At 40.9% G+C, this 20,455-nt stretch overlaps 1 protein-coding gene across 2 annotated transcripts in view; it reads left to right on the top strand.

Moving 5' to 3' along the window:
• LOC134218487 (glutamate receptor 1) overlaps positions 1-20,455 on the top strand; it is a 552,551-nt gene that overhangs the window by 272,146 nt on the left and 259,950 nt on the right. For both annotated transcript variants that reach the window (XM_062697549.1, XM_062697550.1), the window contains exon 2: positions 8,005-8,157. In XM_062697549.1, the coding sequence (XP_062553533.1) occupies positions 8,005-8,157 (153 nt within the window). The remainder of the gene's footprint in view (positions 1-8,004; positions 8,158-20,455) is intronic.

Raw genomic sequence — 20,455 nt, forward strand, 5'->3', positions numbered from 1 at the left:
GGGCACCTTAGTGCCTAATTTGGCTAACCCTGAAAAATGCATATTTTCCAAAAACTATCGATCAGTTTCAACAGTGATGAAGCATAAGGGATATATCTCTTGTTAGAGCTAATAAAACGCTCGAAAATTGCTTTATCACCGGAGTTACGTGAAAAACTGGCCAAATTAGGAACATGGCCAAAACTGGTACAGTTACCCTACATCTAACGCCACAATAGGAAACATACTTCAGACGATTGAAAAACAAACTAGCAAACTTCCAACTCATTGGCTGATCACGGATGAAATGATTGAGTTCGTGAATCCTCAGATTAAGGAAGGTGGACACGCTACCGGAAATACGTCATTTTCCGACTTCCTTCGTGTATGATCGTGACCTTATTGGTACGACGGATAATCTGACACGAAAGTTGGGCTGCTTTCCCTTTCCCACCTTATCCAGAAAACAGATGGCCTCGACCTTGGAGAGCTTGGCTAATCGATAAGTGCCCGCTTGCCTATGTCAAGGGAAAACATATGTGTATAAATTGGCGATTGAAAGATGGAAAATCTTACAATCTACCTTATTTACATAAACTATATACCAAATTAATCACAATGTTCCTGACTGCTACAAATAGATGGAGAACGCCATCCCATGCTGAAGTGTCTTCCACTTCCTGATGTCCATGTCTCAGATCTCGATAACCAGAGGATAAGTTATCGTACCTTTTCCCAAAGCATGTTTCTGGCAACATACGCGCTGTCCTTGGTTTTGGATCTCCTGGACATCTCAAAGATATGCAACCCAACAAAAACTTCCTAGTTCTGAGACAAATAAACAATAAGGCCTTCACCGGTACCTTGATGGCAATCGTACACAACGTTTCCTCTGTTTACTGTTAAGTCCAACAATCAAAATAAAGTGACAGCCGATCCTGCTTAGAAACTTGATCAAAGGCCTGCCTGAAGAGGACTAACGTGATCTAGACCGTCATGTCTTACAACATCGCTTAATGACTGCTTTACTGTTCGCCGGTGGCACAATCCAATGGCATGGAGTGAGAAGGTTACTACAAAGAAGAAGAAGGTTATTACAAACTTTGCTTGTAATTTTGTGGTTCTGGAAGTTGCTATAAGTTGTATAATTTATTAAAATATGCATGATTCATCAAGTAACATAATACTCTCATCGAGTCTAACCACATTTGCAATAATCTACCCAACAATTGATTATAATGCGTCTGCGACGAAATCTACAACTTCCATTGCATATTATTCAATTACATATAACTCTAGTCATAGTTCAAGAATTTTACTCACTATAGATGTATATTAAGTAGATACGTAGGAATGATAAGTCGTTAATTTTAAGATTTAACGTAGTTATAAAGTTATAATTCCAACGATAACAAAATGTAATTCAGAGTGATAATAATAATTCTAACGTGATCCGTATCAAAACAGTTCTCCACCATACAACGTCTACCTACATCTCCCCTCAACATTGTTTGTACCGTCCAACGTTCTCCGACCCGTAACTTGGCCCGGACGTCCTCTGCCCAACCTTACTATCGATGACCTCCAAAAGCGCTAATTTATCACTCCTATCGAAGTCGTATTCGTACGACCGCCTGTCGTATTCTTCCATCCCGACGTTGTGCGACTTCAAGAATTCGTCCTCTTGTCCATCCATTGCGAGCTGCTTTGGTCACGACGTCCGCCAAATCTACTACCTTAACCGGCTTTACAACTTTGAACCATTTGGTTCGGAGAGCTATTACTGTAAGATATACCCGGATCCATCGTCCCCGTAATGAATCGACCATTACCCGATATAAATTCCAGCAATTCATACATGCTTTTCAGCTTCTTCAACCGTTTTCTCCGGTTGCGTTACTCCCCTCGACCTTAGCAATGGAAAGTGGAGGCTTCTTCATGATCTGGGTCTACCGGCACAAACGTTAGTGATCTAGAATTGACTATTGATTCAGCTTCTACGATCAGGGTTGCAAAGGTTTCTTCATCCGGACTTCTAGTTGTATACATCGCTTGTAGTGCTGTCCCAAGGCTCTCCCCAACGTAGCAAATTTTGAACAGATTTGTTTGCAGTAACTCAAATGTGACCATATTCGGTTACACATAAGTTACGGCAACTAACTTGCAGCATGTGTGCTACTCGGGACCCCGCCCCGCCCATGTGGAGCGCTGATGGTGGAATGAAGCATCATTTCGTATTTGAGTTGATTAACGTTTCTGCAAGCACGGCATTCACCTTAGCTAACTCTTCCCTCAGGTCATTACTGGCTCCAACAAAGTTGGTGCTGTTTGTCGCTGTGAATTCCCAAGGGAGCCTCACGACGCGCTACAAAACGGCGGATAGTCATTTTACATAACTCCGTACCAAGTGAGTGAACCACTAAAGCGACCCACCGTTTGACTGTCGCTTAACCTACGCGAACTACCAGTGGGCCAAAGTAGTCCAATTCTACGTGAGAGAAATGTTAAGTAAACGATTAAAATCTCCACTCGGGAAGTGGTGCAATTCGCGGAACAAAAGGGGCCGCTTTCTTCAACATGAATTGCAACGTTTCGCTGTCTCATCTTGTTCAGAATGGAACTGTCGATAATACCATTCCACGAGGAGCATTGTAGCCCAACTATTCTTGGGAAGGATGATGGGACACCTGGTATCATACGACGCGAACTACAAGTTCTGCTGTGCCATCCCAACAAACCGAATTCAACTCGCCAGTACGCCACACAGGCATAGGTTGGTTCCTTCACTGGTGTCAACGAAAACGTGGAACTGTAACGATCAGAAGTCTTTCGTGTGCTGGTCGGGGAAGTAGCAACGAGCAATCCGAATGCAATCCAATTGTTCACACAACTTTATCCACTGTCTCGAACGTTGACATAGCCTTTCGGGGAAAGATTCATCCCAATCTGTCTTCGCTGTCCAAATATTTTGAATTAGAATCTTGCCGTGAATTACCTAAAGGGTCAAACAGGCTCATCACCAATCGAAGAACTATGCGGTTGGTTGGTCGCTGCTGTTCTACTTGCATACTAGCGGAATAGATGAACTCGTTCAGTAGCACTGGTTCTATCTAGGAGGAGATCCTCGTCTGAGTACTTCTTTGGAGCTTGACATCCAGTTTCCGATGTAATTGCAACCCGAGAATGCACTGCTTTGTCTATTGTGTCTGCACTATCTCGTTAGTCGTCGACATAATGCTTTCTTATTATAGCATTGGCCATCTTCAGGAACTCGGTTTTGGCATTCTGGGCGGAACAAGGGGAACATGTGGAGCCAAATGTTGCCACGTCCATAATGTACGTTACTGGTTCTTTTTCTGCATCATTTCTCCACAATAGTCGCTGAGCGTCCCGGTCCTCTTTTCTTATTTGAATCTGGTGAAACATCTCTCTGATATCGACGCAGAAGGCGAAGCGTTTCTCCCGGAATCCGAACAGTATCGATGGTAGAGAACTAATCAGATCTGGTCCCTTCAACAGCATGGAGTTTAGTGAGACCCGCTTCACCATAGCTGCTGCATCGCAGAATATTTGGATTTTATTAGGCTTTTTGGGGATCAGCGCAACGCCTAGTGATAATTCTTCAATTTCGCCTCAGTTGCTGGATGTACATATATAGCCCTTTTCTTGGTATTCAATCATCTGTTTTTTAACTCTGTCTCCTATTTTCGAATTCTTCGCAATTCGTCGCTCCAAGCAAAGCATTCGTTTCTGCAAATGTGAAAACTTAGGGGTCTCTCACTTGCCCCGGACATCGATCCATAGATGGTCCATCCTAGACGTCATTTGGCGGCGATTGGTTCTTGCGGGTTCCCTTCTCTTATCTTCAAAATAACTCCTAGATACGATTGGTCAGTGCCGATAAGTATTTTTGGAGCGGCTTTTGCATAATCCTCGATGGGCAATCATTTCAAATAAGAATACTTTGCCACCATTTCTGCACAGTGCATGGACTGCCTAGGCAGATCCAATCTGTTCACTATTTGTACGTCAAACAGCTGGTATCGGTGTTTTTTGATGTTTCCGGCGATCTCCACACTAACCTTCCTCGAGTTCTTCTCAAATCTCTTGATATTCGCAGTCATCTGAAGGCATAATGGACTATGTTCTCTTTCTATTCCTAGCCAACTGATGACTTCTTCCTCAATCAGTGTTCGCGACGATCCATCATAGAGAAAAGCGTAAACTACGACAGAACGATTGTTGGTGTGTAGTGTTACTGGAAGAATACGCAATAGACGAGCAGCGTAATGATGATTCGCAACTCCTTGAATTGGTTTCGATGCTCCTGAACGGGTTCGAATCGAGTGTAGAAGGGAGGGTATGATGTTTTGCTTGACAACCCTTCTTTATCACAAAACTTTTTAGACATCGACGATGTTTTTTGATCCAGAATGTGCTCCACAAAAGTTCTTTTCCCTGAGTTTTTTCAGCTTTCCCCGGTGCTTTGCTCTGGATTCCATGGATTAGAGCCACGTCTGCTCTGGCATTCACTAGTCTAGACATAAACCGTGCGAAAGTCCGCAAGTTAGTTACCAGTGCTTTCTGCTTGAGCATCGCCCAATCCAACTTTATGTTTGCTGGAAGCTTATCAACTAGATCGTACAGTAGAGTGGGGTTGTTGAGATGTGCTTCTTGCTGTCCCATTTCAACGTGATCGCACAGGTTTTAAACCACCATACCGAAGCCAAACAGCGACTCTAGTTTAACCGATTTAGGGGCCAGCACTTTACAAACCTTTTTCACCAACATGAAAATCGGATGTTCTGGTCTTCCATACAGGGTCTCCAACGTAGCGATGACATGAGGAACTGCAGCTGGAAACAACAACTGACAACAATTAGAAGGCGAGGTGTGCAGCGAGCAAGGCAGACCTATAACAGCATTAGATGGAATTGTCGCCGAGTATGTACCATGTCGATGGCTTATAAACTTTCTTATCGTTAACACGCACTAAATTAAGTACGTGTGAAATTTTCAAAGTATTTCACTTGAACAGAAAAAAAAACTCAGATGAATTTTTTTGAGCGTCAGTTTCTGAACCTAATATGTTTCTTCTATTTGATTCTCATTTATACAAAAAAAATATACACAATCTCAAGGGTAGCTCTTTTTCTCAGAAATGACGTAATGCCTCCATTACTCAACGGCACATCCAAACGATTTTTTTTTCTTTTCTTATTTTTTCCCCATTGTTGGCTCGAACCGACTTAATCATTTTCTGAAGGAGAGATTCTTTTTTGTACATACACTTTTTGACATGTTTCGCCCAAAGAAATGTACCGGCGAGCCGGGGTCGGATCTCCGATTTGTACGCATTGATTTGATTTAATTAAACTCGGCTCGGCATGAATAATTTCCCAGCTCGCTCGAGCCGTTAGCAGTAGCTGGCATGAATTCGATATTCGCTGTATAGCAGGCCGCCGGTTGTATTTTTCTTCTGGCTTGTTTTTTCTGTTCGATATTGGTGCTCAATATTTTTGCCTTTCAGATAGACGTTGGCGTTTCACCTCCCTAATTACTTTTTTTTTCATTATTCTTGAGCTGCTATAAAAGAAGCACTTTGAACGTAAATGATTTTCGAAAGAAGTTTCAGAAGTACATATTGTGATAAATTTTAAACAATTCTAAATAACATGAAATTTTGTTTACGTTCAGCAATACTGTGCTCGAGCTTTTAGACTAGAAATATAAGACAAGTAGGTGCTAAGTCGCAGTGTTGGAATAAACTCAAAGTCACCAAACTCATCGCATCGTTCATCGCATAAAACAATGGATACTCTTGTATGAGTAAACAAAAAAATGCTCCTAATTTGGTTTTGAACGCATTTTGACTTTTTAAAGATTGAAAAGATATGATTTGGCCTGAAAAATTCATCCGTGATGCATTCTTTTTAATTCACAAACGGTTTTGTTCGTAGCCCGGATGAGCAATTAGAATGACCTAAGCCCAAATCCCTACCCCGTCCATCCTGAATTAAGTAAATTATAACCTTGGGCACCACGAGTATTATGGTCTATGTCCCTTCCTTACTAACTGTTAATGATAAGATGATACAAATTAAAAAGATATCATACTTAAGAATTGCGGTTCCGCAAAGTGTCACACACGACTGAGCCTACCAATTAAATGGAATGGATTTTGCTCGTACGGGAATGTTCGATGATTGAGATTTATGAATGATTTTACCAACACTGCTAATTTGATTTATAGAAGCATCGTTCAATAAGCACCGACCGCAAAGTAAAAATAATTAGAGTTTTTGTTTGAGGCTTAGTACTTTGTCCTAAAATATAATTAGGCAAACATCTAATCAGTGAAGCTATGCTTCTTCGAATATGCCTTGTCCTGTACTCCGGTCTCGATTGTTAGTATGTATGTATGTCAGTCTTTTAATATTATTTAGTAATGCAACGGCCGATACCCACGTAGCGTCTTCTCAACGCCACGTGCACGCTGCGTTAAAATAACGCGGGTATGCATCTGCGCGGCGAAGCTGTGTTACCGTTTTTCCCCATGCACAGCTGCGTTTTTTTAGTCCGCGTGCACGTGGCTTTGAAACGACGATACGTGTTCATCGAGAATAAGATAAGCTTTCAATGAGTCGCCTCTTTTAAGCGTGGCTACAGCGGCACACTAGGAGTTAACTTTCGGAAATCAGTATGGCGAAAGGCATTTAAGATCAAATATCTCGAAAATAAGCACCTTAATCGAAACAATATTTGGTAGGCGTAGTAGCGGACACCTTCCTACATAAGTGGTACCAAATAGTTTTTCGTGAAAAGTTCCTACTATTGAGAAAACCCGCGTTAGATGTCTTTCGCCATACAAACTTCGGATGGTTAACTCATGCTGACTATTTTTACATACGATAGCGCCTGGACGCTGGCAGCAGTGGGTAGGAAACCAACCACTGTATGTGATTCATTGGCGACAAACTGAATCGAAGTGTTTTTTTCTTCTTATCATTCTAGTCAAAGTTTTTCTAAATTAGAAGCATTCTACATAGTCGAAAATTTGTTTCCATTTATCTCAAATGAGAAATAATTTGAATTCCGCATATAGATTAAAAATACACACATATGTACAAAGGTATTTTTTATGTCTCCATGATTCTAATTCCACATTTTAATGCGACTGTGACCAGGTGTTGCACGAGTCGCTTTTCAACCGAATTGCTTTCTGCAGAATTAATGGAAAGATATTTCCAAGAAATGAGGCAAAAAAATGAAGCATGTAACATACCTTTGAACAGGTGTCGACAACAATTCACCAAGGGAATTTAATTACGATATTGAAAAAACGAGCGCCGATGCTCTGTCAGCATCAGTACACTCTCGCTTCTTGTTGCCACCCGGAGGGGGTGAAAATATCCCGACAATCGATTTCATCATTAGAATGTTCGATCACCGGAGGGGGTTTTCTTAAATTCTCGGAAGAGTTTCCATTGTCGCTGACGTCTGTTCGTTTTGAAGTTCGCATTACCGGTGATTTTTGATGTGGCGACCTGCCAGGGGAAAATGATGAAAGGTGAATTTCTGAGTTTGACAACAGGATAAAGGCTTTGATCATCAGTTAATCACAATTCGAATGATTGATTTGAGTGTCGACATTCTGCCATGGAGGCAGGATCGTGATCCAGAAGCAATAATCCAAAGATGCTCACGCACATTGTACGTCTTGCATAAGATAATTAAGTTGTAATTTGTAATTTGTAAATCAAATTGCGGTAACAGTACAAGAGAATACTTTTTCATGTTGGTGAATGGATCACCAATTTTGCCCAGGAATCTTCTAGAAGCTGCATACATACATACATATTTTATTCAAGTTTTTTTTTCTTTACAAGAAACATGACGGGTTTATTATGTTTCAATTCCAGCTAACACAACCTCAATTTCAATTGTGTTTGATTCCATTTCCCGAAAACCTTACAGGTGGCAATACTAATTGGCTCTCTTTTGTGTTCTCGTTCAACTTTACAGGTGCCATTTTCGAGCAGGGTACGGACGAAATCCAGTCCGCCTTCAAGTTCGCCATGCTGAATCACAACCTGAATGTGTCGGCGCGTCGCTTCGAGCTGCAGGCCTATGTCGACGTAATTAACACGGCGGATGCGTTCAAATTATCACGGCTCAGTAAGTATCCAATCAAGCGCGAAGCGGAGAACTCATTCTTACACACAAAGCATACATCTCCGTATCACAAATAAACGTTAGACGCCATTGATCCCTTTCAATAGCAACGCGAGAACAATAATAAACAATTGCGGGGCGATAGTGATAGTGAGGATGAGGATTCTAGACTGAAGCAATAATATCAATTAATTAATACCTATCTAATCAACTTATTATTGGGGAGCTACTCAAGCTTCTTCTACAAAATGTTATCATCCTCAAACAGTCATCAAATAAAGCTATCTGATTTTATATAACAATAGTAAAACAAATTAATAATATTGATAATTTGTGAGTTCAAAGAAATTTCAAACTGTTCTTGCCCGTCTGTTGATATTTCTTTGGAAAAAGGTCTCATATTGGAAGAGAAAAGTCATGGAGACGCATGGTTTTCTACTAACTGCAATCAGACCACAGAGTTGAATAATTTAAGATACGACTCCTAATCGGCGAAGAAAAGAAATGTAACTTGTATTCATTACTAAATTCGTTCAACATGAAGCAGATGCATATTTTGAAATGTAAAATTTATGGCGCATTGTAAACGTTACCCTAACATGTAGCGAATAAAACACATGTAATTTATAGTTGATAATAATGCATTCTATTACATTAATTCATTGCTTTTGCGCGTCACATCCCATTCGTGTTTCGAATTTGTCGAAACGTCCCTCCATTCTGGCGACGAACGCATTTTCGTGATGGAATCAATATTATATCCGATTGTTTGTGAAGATAGCATTGCGGTAATTGTACTGATCAGTTGCTAATGCCATGATGGAGCTTCCGGTTCACTGGTAATGATAGTTGGATGAATTCTGCTGCGAGCCCATTAACAGCGGGTAACCATAATACGGATTGTTTGCTTTTATGTTGATGCTCCAGCCCCACAATGGCACGCCAGTGGCATACACAATCTCTTCTAATCAAAACGGCACTATTTGTGCGGTTGTTCCATGTAAATGTTGTCCCAGTTCTGGCTTCGCTTCCACCTGTATATGGTGTGAAAAACTAAATCAACAGTCAACTAGCGGCTCAACAAAGCGTACTGGAACAACACTTTAGATGATAAGTGAATCACCGTAGCTTTAATAACGATAGAAGGGGAGAGTTAGAATGTTAATGGTGATTAACTATAAAATTGAATGCGAAAATTGGGGCAAACACGATTGTTCAAAAGTTTTCATTGCCGACCACGATACAATTATACAGGGTGTCTGCAAATTATCCGTACAGATTTTAATAGTTTGCTTCTACAAAGCAAAAACAGACAATAATGGACTGAATCGGTAGCTATATGGGCATAACAACTCAGCAGCCTGTAACAGATGTATATTCTGAGAACACGGAGCGTCATTTTATGTATAAAAAAATTCAGTCTTTAGTGAATGCCTTTTTTCCGGTTTTCCGAACATGGATGGAGATGGAGAGAAATACAATGTTTTTCAAGCACAATTCAATCGCAATCATCAATCGCTCGATAAGGCCAATTTTCAACAGCGAGAAATAAGGCAGGATTCCGCGTCGACTAAAACCAGTTGTAAGCAAATCGGATAAAGCTAAGTACGAAAAGGTTCTACATTTTTTTTTGTAGAAACACACACACATACATATACACATACAGACATCACCTCTATTCATCGAGCTGAGACGATTGATATATGACAATATGGACCTCCGAGCCTTCTGTCAAAAGTTTGGTTTTAGAGAGATCCTATAGCCCAGCGATTCTCAACCTTTTTCTTGAGAGTTACCCCTTCGTATTTTTGCATTCATTGAGGTACCCCCTATTTTTATCGCCGTTCTTCCGCGAAAATAAGAGTTATTTTATTATTCCGTGAAAGTTTTCAATTCAAATTAAGTTCATAAATAAGACTTTGAAGATTTTTAAATGCTTCCGAGCCTCTTGAAAGGATTCCTTTGAACCGTTTGGAACGTCTGAGCCGAATAGAAGGACGCTTCCGAGCCTCTTGAAAGAAAGCTTTCGAGCCTCTTGAAAGGAGGCTTCCGAGCCTCTTGAAAGGAGGCTTCCGAGCCTCTTGAAAGGAAGCTTCCGAGCCTTTTGAAAGGAGGCTTCCGAGCCTCTTGAAAGGAGGCTTCCGAGCCTCTTGAAAGGAGGCTTCCGAGCCTCTTGAAAGGAGGCTTTCGAGCCTCTTGAAAGGAGGCTTTCGAGACTCTTGAAAGGAGGCTTCCGAACCTCTTGAAAGGAGGCTTCCGAGCCTCTTGAAAGGAGGCTTCCGAGCCTCTTGAAAGGAGGCTTCCGAGCTTCTTGAAAGAAGGCTTCCGAGCCTCTTGAAAGGAGGCTTCCGAGCCTCTTGAAAGGAGGCTTCCGAGCCTCTTGAAAGGAGGCCTGAGCCTCTTGAAAGGAGGCTTCTGAGCCTCTTGAAAGGAGGCTTCTGAGCCTCTTGAAAGGAGGCTCTGAGCCTCTTGAAAGGAGGCTTCTGAGCCTCTTGAAAGGAGGCTTCTGAGCCTCTTGAAAGGAGGCTTCCTGAGCTCTTGAAAGGAGGCTTCTGAGCCTCTTGAAGGAGGCTTCTGAGCCTCTTGAAAGGAGGCTTCCTGAGCCTCTTGAAAGGAGGCTTCTGAGCCTCTTGAAAGGAGGCTTCCTGAGCCTCTTGAAAGGAGGCTCCGAGCCTCTTGAAAGGAGGCTTCCTGAGCCTCTTGAAAGGAGGCTTCCTGAGCCTCTTGAAAGGAGGCTTCTGAGCCTCTTGAAAGGAGGCTTGAGCCTCTTGAAAGGAGGCTTCCTGAGCCTCTTGAAAGGAGGCTTCCAGGCCTCTTGAAAGGAGGCTTCCTGAGCCTCTTGAAAGGAGGCTTCTGAGCCTCTTGAAAGGAGGCCTGAGCCTCTTGAAAGGAGGCTTCCGAGCCTCTTGAAAGGAGGCTTGAGCCTCTTGAAAGGAGGCTTCCTGAGCCTCTTGAAAGGAGGCTTCTGAGCCTCTTGAAAGTAGGCTTCCGAGCTCTCTTGAAAGGAGGCTTGAGCCTCTTGAAAGGAGGCTTCCTGAGCCTCTTGAAAGGAGGCTTGAGCCTCTTGAAAGGAGGCTTCTGAGCCTCTTGAAAGGAGGCTCTGAGCCTCTTGAAAGGAGGCTCTGAGCCTCTTGAAAGGAGGCTTCTGAGCCTCTTGAAAGGAGGCTTCTGAGCTCTTGAAAGGAGGCTTCTGAGCCTCTTGAAAGGAGGCCTGAGCCTCTTGAAAGGGAGGCTTCTGAGCCTCTTGAAAGGAGGCTTCCTGAGCCTCTTGAAAGGAGGCTTCTGAGCCTCTTGAAAGGAGGCTCTGAGCCTCTTGAAAGGAGGCTTCTGAGCTCTTGAAAGGAGGCTCTGAGCCTCTTGAAAGGAGGCTTCCGAGCCTCTTGAAAGAAGGCTTCCGAGCTCTTGAAAGGAGGCTTCCGAGCCTCTTGAAAGGAGGCTTCCGAGCCTCTTGAAAGGAGGCTTCCGAGCCTCTTGAAAGGAGGCTTCCGAGCCTCTTGAAAGGAGGCTTCCGAGCCTCTTGAAAGGAGGCTTCCGAGCCTCTTGTAAGGAGGCTTCCGAGCCTCTTGAAAGGAGCTTCGCGAGATTCACATACTGTTAAAAACGCGACTATCAGGAGCGTACGCTCATATAATAATCAATTATCAATTAATATGATTAGCGATAGATTTCAATATCGGAACCAACTTTAATGTGTAATCAATTATCAACCACCATGATTAGCGACAGATTGCAATATCGAAACCGAATTTGCACTATTACTTCTTCTTCTTCTTCTTATTGGCATTACATCCCCACACTGGGACAGAGCCGCCTCGCAGCTTAGTGTTCATTAAGCACTTCCACAGTTATTAATTGCGAGGTTTCTATGCCAGGTTACCATTTTTGCATTCGTATATCATGAGGCTAACACGATGATACTTTTATGCCCAGGGAAGTCGAGACAATTTCCAATCCGGAAATTGCCTAGAACGGCACCGGGAATCGAACCCAGCCACCCTCAGCATGGTATTGCTTTGTAGCCACGCGTCTTACCGCACGGCTAAGGAGGTCCCCTATTAATTAAGCAGTGCACTATTTGCATTATTGCACTATTAATTGATCAGAAATAGTTCCCACCGTTAGAATTTGATGAAACAGAAAATAAACTCCCTCACCTTGGGGAACAATTAGGCATCAGATAGAATAAAGTGAAAACTGCCAAACAGGACCATGTACGCATGGTTAGATACGAACGATGCGAGAGTAGCTAGGAGAAACAAATTTACGACCACGCAGCTTACACTGCATACGATCACGACGAGCGGTCGCCCGGATAGAAAATGTAAACATTAGAAAAAAGGATCACATAGACGCCGATTCGTAGGTCGTAAAAATGCTACAGCATAGAATGCTTACGTAACAGATAGGGCATAGAATTTTCCTACAGCACCGATCACCGACCGGGTGAGATAAGCGTTAGGAAAACAATTCACGTACAGGCACGGTCGTTACGGGCTACAACATAGATTGTTCATACTGATAGGCCGCATAGAATTTCCTCACAGCACCGATCGTCGGCCCGGGTGAGACAAGTACCATAATGCACCAGGCATACGGCACCGCAGTGGTAGGGATAGGAAGGGCACATTTAGGCACCGATGCATTAGGCATCCGGTCATAAAGTTGCTCGAGAACTTGGTTTTTAAGAAAACAGAACTGAATGATTGTAGCGAACGACAATGGACGTGGGAACTTTAGAAAGTATCCTTTCTCTTTCACTCTTTAGAATTAAGTTACAATTGTATTCCCAAAAACCCCTATATAAGACGAATTTTGAAATACAACTTTTAAGTATTGTTTTAACCTTCATAAGGATCGGATCGCCTTTCTTTCGAGAACATTCCCTGCTATAGGTAAGTTAACATTTCGAGGTCTCCCACTGCCAAGTACTGGACTGTACAGCTTGGCCGTCTGGAGACTTAGAAAAGTTGACCTTTAAAACTTGGCGAAATCTTCACTTGCCAATGCTTCCCACCGTCAGGTACTGGAAGCAGAACACAAGTGTTGAGTTCTCGTAAGAGCCAAGTCATCTCGAACGTCAATTTCCCACCACCAGGTACTGGACTGTACAGCCTGGTCGTCTGGAATTTTGACTGAGTGCATGACTTAGCTTGAAGATCTCCAACTAGTCTATGATTCCCACTATCAGGTACTGGATTGTACAGCCTGCCAGTCTGGAATCAGAAAACTGATATCAGATCTCGACGAAGCCAACACTTACCACAAACGTTGGAATACCCACTGCCAGGTACTGGACTGTACAGCCTGGCCGTCTGGAATTCCGATCAAGTGTGTAGCTTAACTCCCCTAATAATGGGCAAACAGTGTCTTGAGCCGTCAACTCGACGTAACAAGACCCTGTTAGAAGAAGCTAAGAGCGCTGCTTAGACTTTTCACTGTCAGGTACTGGACTGTACACACCAAAATTTAATTTCTCGTTCCAGCAAAACAGTTTGCTGGTTGTAAACCAGCAATAAATTTGCTTGCTGAAATCCAGCAATCGTTTGAATGATTTACTGAAAATCAGCAGAAGCAAGTTATTGCTGGAAATCCAGCAACCTGTTCATCTGTCAAACTGAAGTCATGCGTCAGAACACCCGAAAGGAGCTCGGTCACCATTTTTCTCCATTTCCGCGTGTCGCCTCGCGAGCCGTTTTTCATTGTTTTAACCAGACATTTCTAAATCATCCATTACCGTGAGAGATGTAACCTTTAGCTTGGAATAAGCTGTTTATACTGAGTTAATTTGCTATAACATAAAATGATTGGAAATAAAAAGTGATGCATGTCAGTGAAACAAAATAATTTTGTGAATGAGGTTAATCTTCTAGAACATGTATCAGCAGTCGATCAAGCAAAAATGTATTGCAACTTTGATTTTGACGAGGATTTTATTAACTGCTACATGTCCAAAGAAGTTATCTCATTCCCATAATTTATATTATTAGTTTACTCCTAATTCTTGATTTCTTGATTTACATTGTACTGACATTTCAGTATAAACATTAATGAGATTAAATTGCTGGGAATACAGCAAATCATTTTGATTTTGATATTACTGACCGTCCAGCAAACCCTTATCGACATTGCTGAAAATACAGTTATGTACCTGTCAGTTTTATGATCATCACGTTTGCTGGAGGAACAGCAAAATAAATTTTACTGGATGGATTGCTGGTTTTACAGCTCGGCAAAATCCAGCAAAATTTTGCTGAATTCCAGCGAAAAAAATTTGGTGTGTACAGCCTGACCGTCTGAAAGTCAACAGCACACCACCCGAAGCTTACGATTGTTATTTGGCCGTCCGAAGCGCGATCTGAACTTCGCGCAGTAACGCGGATTATGGACCCCAAATTAACACATACCTATTTGGTACCTATTGATATTTGGAAATATACACTAATGAAAACCAACTTAATTCACCGAGTGGTGATACTAACCATATACGGTATTTCGAAAAATTTCGTTTCAGGTGGTTCGAAACGAAATTCCGCGGAATTTCGCGGAATTTGAGCATGGCGAAATCTGATTTCTTCATTTCGTTTCGTTTCGTAAAATTACAAAAATTTCGCTAAAAAAACTAGCTTCTCACGAAATTTAACGGAATTCCGCGGAATTTTGAACCAATTTTAAATTTAAACCAAACTTTATATTTTCAAAAATTTTGGCTGCGCCGCTAAACTATATCATAAAACTATTTTCAAAACTTTATGTTATCTAAATTTTTCTATTAACGCTTACTTCTTCTTCTTCAATGGTTCTATATTCCAACTGGAATTTGATCTGCTTTTCAATTTAGTATTATATTAGCACTTCCTCAGTTATTAATTGAAAACTTTTCTATGTCCGCCTTTGCATACGCCCAGGGTGTCGAGAATGTTTCCAACCCGAAAACATCCTTGACCAGACCAAGAATCGAACTCGCTATCTCCGGATTGGCAATCCTACGCCTTTGCTCGCATGGCTGTTTGAAATGCTTACTACATAACCCCGTTCTGTTGTCGACGTATTTAGTTTTCTTCTTTAAAACGTCTTCAGTATTTTGTTTGAAATATCTAATAGAAAACTAAAAGTATCTTTAACTATTCTATCCTATTTGTGTAAATGTAACCAAATATGAATCAGATCAGTATAACTTTGTCAAAGATGCAAAGCCGTGCTATGGATTCCTAGGGCCCCTTTGAAGTCTTTTTTCAGCGCCTTTTATTAATAACCGATTTCTTAACCTCCACTTATTCCTCAAACCAGGTTTAAGGACATGGGGAAGCACCGCTTAAGACTTTAAGAGTTAAGAAGGCTCTAAGGGATAAATTGACTGTAAAGTGTAAACACATGACCGGCATCATTATTGGCCATGAATTGGAAACTCCGAAGCAAGTGAATAACTTTTTTTTTATCCAGAGTATATTACACCCAGTTCTTTTTAACACGGTTGGTTTTTTACACGATTTACGACCTTTAGCGTCAATGAAACTATGAGTTAACCCTATGAAAAAAAAATCACAAAAAATCACAAAAAATCAAAGAAAATTAACCGAGGTAAATTAATTATGGTTAACCGAGGAATTAACGGATTTCAACCGTGAAAAAAATATTGAGTGTAAACAATTGGTACGCTGTGAATATTTGCTGTTTCTCGACCAATAATGATCAGCAACTACGATAGTTAACTAAGCTAAGCTCTTCTTTGACTATTTGCACAATATGAAAGGAACATTTTAAAGTCGTGGGAATTTCTAGATCTTTGCATGAAATTAGCAAAAAAACTAAAATCCAGAACAGGTTGGATGATCATTAAAATTGCTGAGTTCTTTACTCATGATTGCTTTCAGCTCATACTGACCATAACAGCTGTTTCTTGGACTTAATTGAAGTCGCTTGATGATGAAAATTTGGCACCAGTTTTTGCATTCCTGATATACACAAACTATGGGCGAGTAAGAAGAAAGAAGAGTTTTGTAAGAGAAAGGGAAGAGAGTGTTTGTAAGAGAAAGGGAAAAATATTTCATACCTGGAAAACTGTTGCCGTAAAAACTTAGCGGTCACATTTGTTAAATACAATCTGAAATACATATTTTTGTGCATTTTACAAAGGTTCTCAGGATTCTTCTAGTTACAAATGTATGCTATTACCAATTCTTTATCTGCGTATACGCACGGCAGAGTATTTCACGGGATAACAAATAAAATCTATGCATTCATTTTCTAATTTCGAGTTGGCTCAATACGAAACCACGCTGATAAGTCAAAACGAAGTTTGCTTCAGCATAATCACATAATTCTTAAGTGAAATAAGGTTTTTAACGAAATTTGGAACGAAAAATCACACCATTTCTATATTTTTACATACTTACTAATATTAAACTGAACTGATTGGTCAGATTCGGGAGCACACGCTTCACGATTTGAAAACGGTATAAATGCTGAGGTATTGCCTAATCGCCAATGGCATATAAACGGGAACGAGGCGATTTATCACAGACTACTTCTTCTCTTACTATAAATCTATTGGTCGCAAAGACTTTGAAAAGTGAAATCGAAATCCCGTACAAAATGTAAAACCAATTTAATAAAAATTCCGCGAAAAAAAAAATTAAATTTCGTTTCGTTTCGAAAATTTCGAATTAAGTGGATCCTGATTTCGTATCGTTTCGAAGTCTCGAAAGTAAATCTATATTTCGATTCGTTTCGTTTCGAATCAACATAGACATTTTAAATTTCGTTTCGTTTCGTTTCGTTTTGTTAGGAAAAAGTGAGTTATCGCATACCCTTAGGTGATACTGCCTTTCTCGCATCTAGCCAAGACACCAACCTTATATGGCGTTAATATGGTTCGATGTACCACTTTCTTTATAACTTTCAAACGCAACCTTCGATCGATATAAAATTCAATAGTGATCTACTGGGCTTTGCCCCCTGTCGAATGATACTTGTTGCGAGAAATTCGGGTAAGGATTACTATATGAAAAGTTGTCTAATGTTTTTCTTAGATTTTGTGCACACACATACATACACACGGACAGACGGACATTTGTTCAGCTCTTCGAGCTTAGTTGCTTGGTATATAACACTATAGGTCGCCGAGGCTTCTATAAAAAGCTCGTTTTCGGAGTGAAATGAAATCAGACCTATCGTATTGAATCGCAACGACAAAATCGGGAAAAGCGCGAAATTTGAATAAGTAAGGAAAGAAACATTTCCAAACTTTTGGTAGTCTTAAATCATTTTTAACTCAGTGATAACTATTAAAATCAAAACACTTTCCAGCTATTTTGGTATTTGGTAAATTATTATTTTCAATCACCTATGAAAACAAAACCAAAGTCGAAGTCTTGTGAGTAAATGTTACCTACAATCTGATTTGCTGCTGAATTGGTAAAGACGCCATTCTTGCGAATCAATTTTCTGTATCAAACACCCGGCCGCCACTGGGACCGATACCGACGCTAACGGATTTCCTGCAAACAACATGAGATTGTGCTTTGTGGTGTGCTCTCAATTTAACTTCCATTTGTATACAAAAGTGGTGCTGAAAAGGACCAAATAATTTCCAATAATGCTTCTGTTCAGTTACTAACAGCAACAAAATGAGTCAATATTTTGCGAGGAAATTACACCTAACCGTCAAATCCATATACGATAAATTAAACTCCCTTCTGTGAAAAATTGTGGTCTTGAAAAGCGCCGATTTATTTTAATACTGCGCCATTTCAATCACTTACAGCATGTTACAAATATCATAAAGGTGCTGTTGCCAAAAAATCATCACTTCATTTTGTTTTTCTATAAAATAACAAAAGACGCCTTCATTGCGTCCACTCTGATTGTGATTCTTCCTAGATATTTTCGGTTCGGTTTACTCTCACTTTCTTCTTGTCTTATGTCAAAATATTGGCCCTGAAAAGGACCCATTAACTACTTTTAATCATCTTTCTAATCACTAACTCAACAGCAGTCAACCATTAGTCCGAAACTTGCAAGAAAATAATATCACTTGAGTGCTGCTGCTGGCCGTCAACACGATGATTTCCCACTAAACTGTAGCAAACGCCATCGACGAGGTTGGATTTTCAGAAAAAAAAACCAAAAGCCAAAAACTTCTTGCCGAGTAGAAAAGAGTTTTTTTCGAGGACCAGAAACAAGCAGCAACACTCACAACATTGTGCATCATTAAACCCGAGCTTGTGCGTCGCAAAACAAGAGCGAGTCTATCTGTTAATCTTTTTCTTTTGGTGCGCCACTCACACTCACACTCAAAACGGCCTCCAAGATTTTTTTCACATACAAAGCGGCGCTCCGGAGGCTCGATGAGTGCTCTTTCGCCCGACGCCTCACTCACATAGGGTAGAGAACCATTTGGGCAGTACCCCCTATTCCCGTCCACAACGTTCATTACTCGATCGCATTACAACCGAGTTACTTGTTTTTTAGTACATGGTTAGTTTCTGTCGACATCTAGTGATGTACAAAAAATCAAGCCATTTGGTTGGAACGCGGTCGAGTTATTTACGTTGCGGACGGGAATAGGGGGTGCTGCCCAAATGGTCCCGCTCCCTATGTTTTTATTTTGCTTTTCCTCACTCTGTTTTTTTGTACTTCTGCTTTTTTACGCTTCCACTCAATTGTGAGGATGCGAAGGCAGCATTTTGCTGATGATGATTTTATTTGACTCTAGCGAGGGTGAGGAGTTTTGTCAAGCCTGGTGCCTTCGATGCAACGTCTCTGTGTCCGCTCTTCGCGTAATATTGTTTGAACTGAGGATTGCATTGTAGTCAAACCCAAAATTTGTTCTAATATCTGTGCTAACAATGCACACACTGGATTGGTTGATTTAGCTATTTCTAAACTTTCTAAACGATGATGAATGATAATAATTGAAATTCAACTGACTCTTCCTTGATCGAATTGTCCAAAATAAATCCATTCAGTAACAACTGACATGTTAACCTTCAAAGTCAAAGTACCATATTTTCGTGACGCCTCTAAATTTTCGCAATCGCAAAGTGTACCGCGGAATAGAAAACACAGACTTAGTTCTTCGTCAAACCCAGAAAAATGATTTTAGGTGCTTCTGGAGGAAGTTGGAATATTCAATTTCCTCTGAGTGCTGTGGAAGTTTCGCCCATACTATTCTTAAAACGATGTTTGAGATGTACCTAAGGGGCCCCATACACGCTCCGACATGTTGTACAACTTTGACTCCACCCCCAGAAAGTTTGGTTCGGTCGGAGTAAAGTCGGACCGTCTGTGGGCAAGTTGTACTGTCAAACAGTCGTACAACTTGCCCACAGACGGTCCGACTTTACTCCGACCGAACCAAATTTTCTGGGGGTGGAGTCAAAGTTGTACAACATGTCGGAGCGTGTATGGGGCCCCTGCAGTTCTCACGGAATATCTAACATTCGAACAGAGTAGTCAAGCAAGACTATTCTCCTAAACTAAAACAAAGCTGACTGTGATTTATAATCATTATCATCCAGTATACTCGACCCACTAGTATGGGTCTAGCGTGGGATATGTGGTAGTGTCATGACCTGCAAATCAAGTGGCCCACGGTACGAAGTGCCGATTAGATAAAAATTATTTTTTATCAAGTCTACGGCAAATGCCATTTTAAATTACAATGAATATGTGTATTCCATTTTTGTCATGCATTTAAAGTTATCTTAAAAAGAAATCCCGCACATTGTGTGATACGCCCTGATCTGTTTCTTCACCTTCGATTAGGACCAAGCTCAAGCGTATGAGTCAGTACTCCCTAAACTGCCGTTATCTGAAAAAGTGACGTATACGCCATTTTCCAAAAATGGTGTTAACGAGTACTACTCATCGAGCTCTTTAACAGAAAAATGGAAAACATGCATGTTGTAAAATGGATGTTACGTCACTTTTCCAGATTACGGCAGTAAAAGTGTAGTTCAAAATATAATCAAGTTCATAATACAGTCCCCTGTCATTGACTATTACATTTATTCAATATCCATATTCATTAATGCTCGTGTTGATTTAGTTCTACAACTTTTGACTCTTCTTGATAAGATCTATCACAAAGGCAATGAGAGGCAACAAGCTTTAATAGCCCCCAAATATAAAGCACCGCTGTTCATTAAAATAACATAAACATCATTGTGAAAATTATTTGCCACAGCCGAACTTCCCCTACATAAACGCGCTACCCATTTTTGGTAGCGGCACCCCAGCACCCAGCGGGTAAAAAGCGTGACGCTAAGCTAAACGACGTGGGTTCTGTTTATGGGGTGTG

Source organism: Armigeres subalbatus, chromosome 2, assembly GCF_024139115.2.
Source record: "Armigeres subalbatus isolate Guangzhou_Male chromosome 2, GZ_Asu_2, whole genome shotgun sequence".
NCBI classification, from domain to species: Eukaryota; Metazoa; Arthropoda; class Insecta; order Diptera; family Culicidae; genus Armigeres; species Armigeres subalbatus.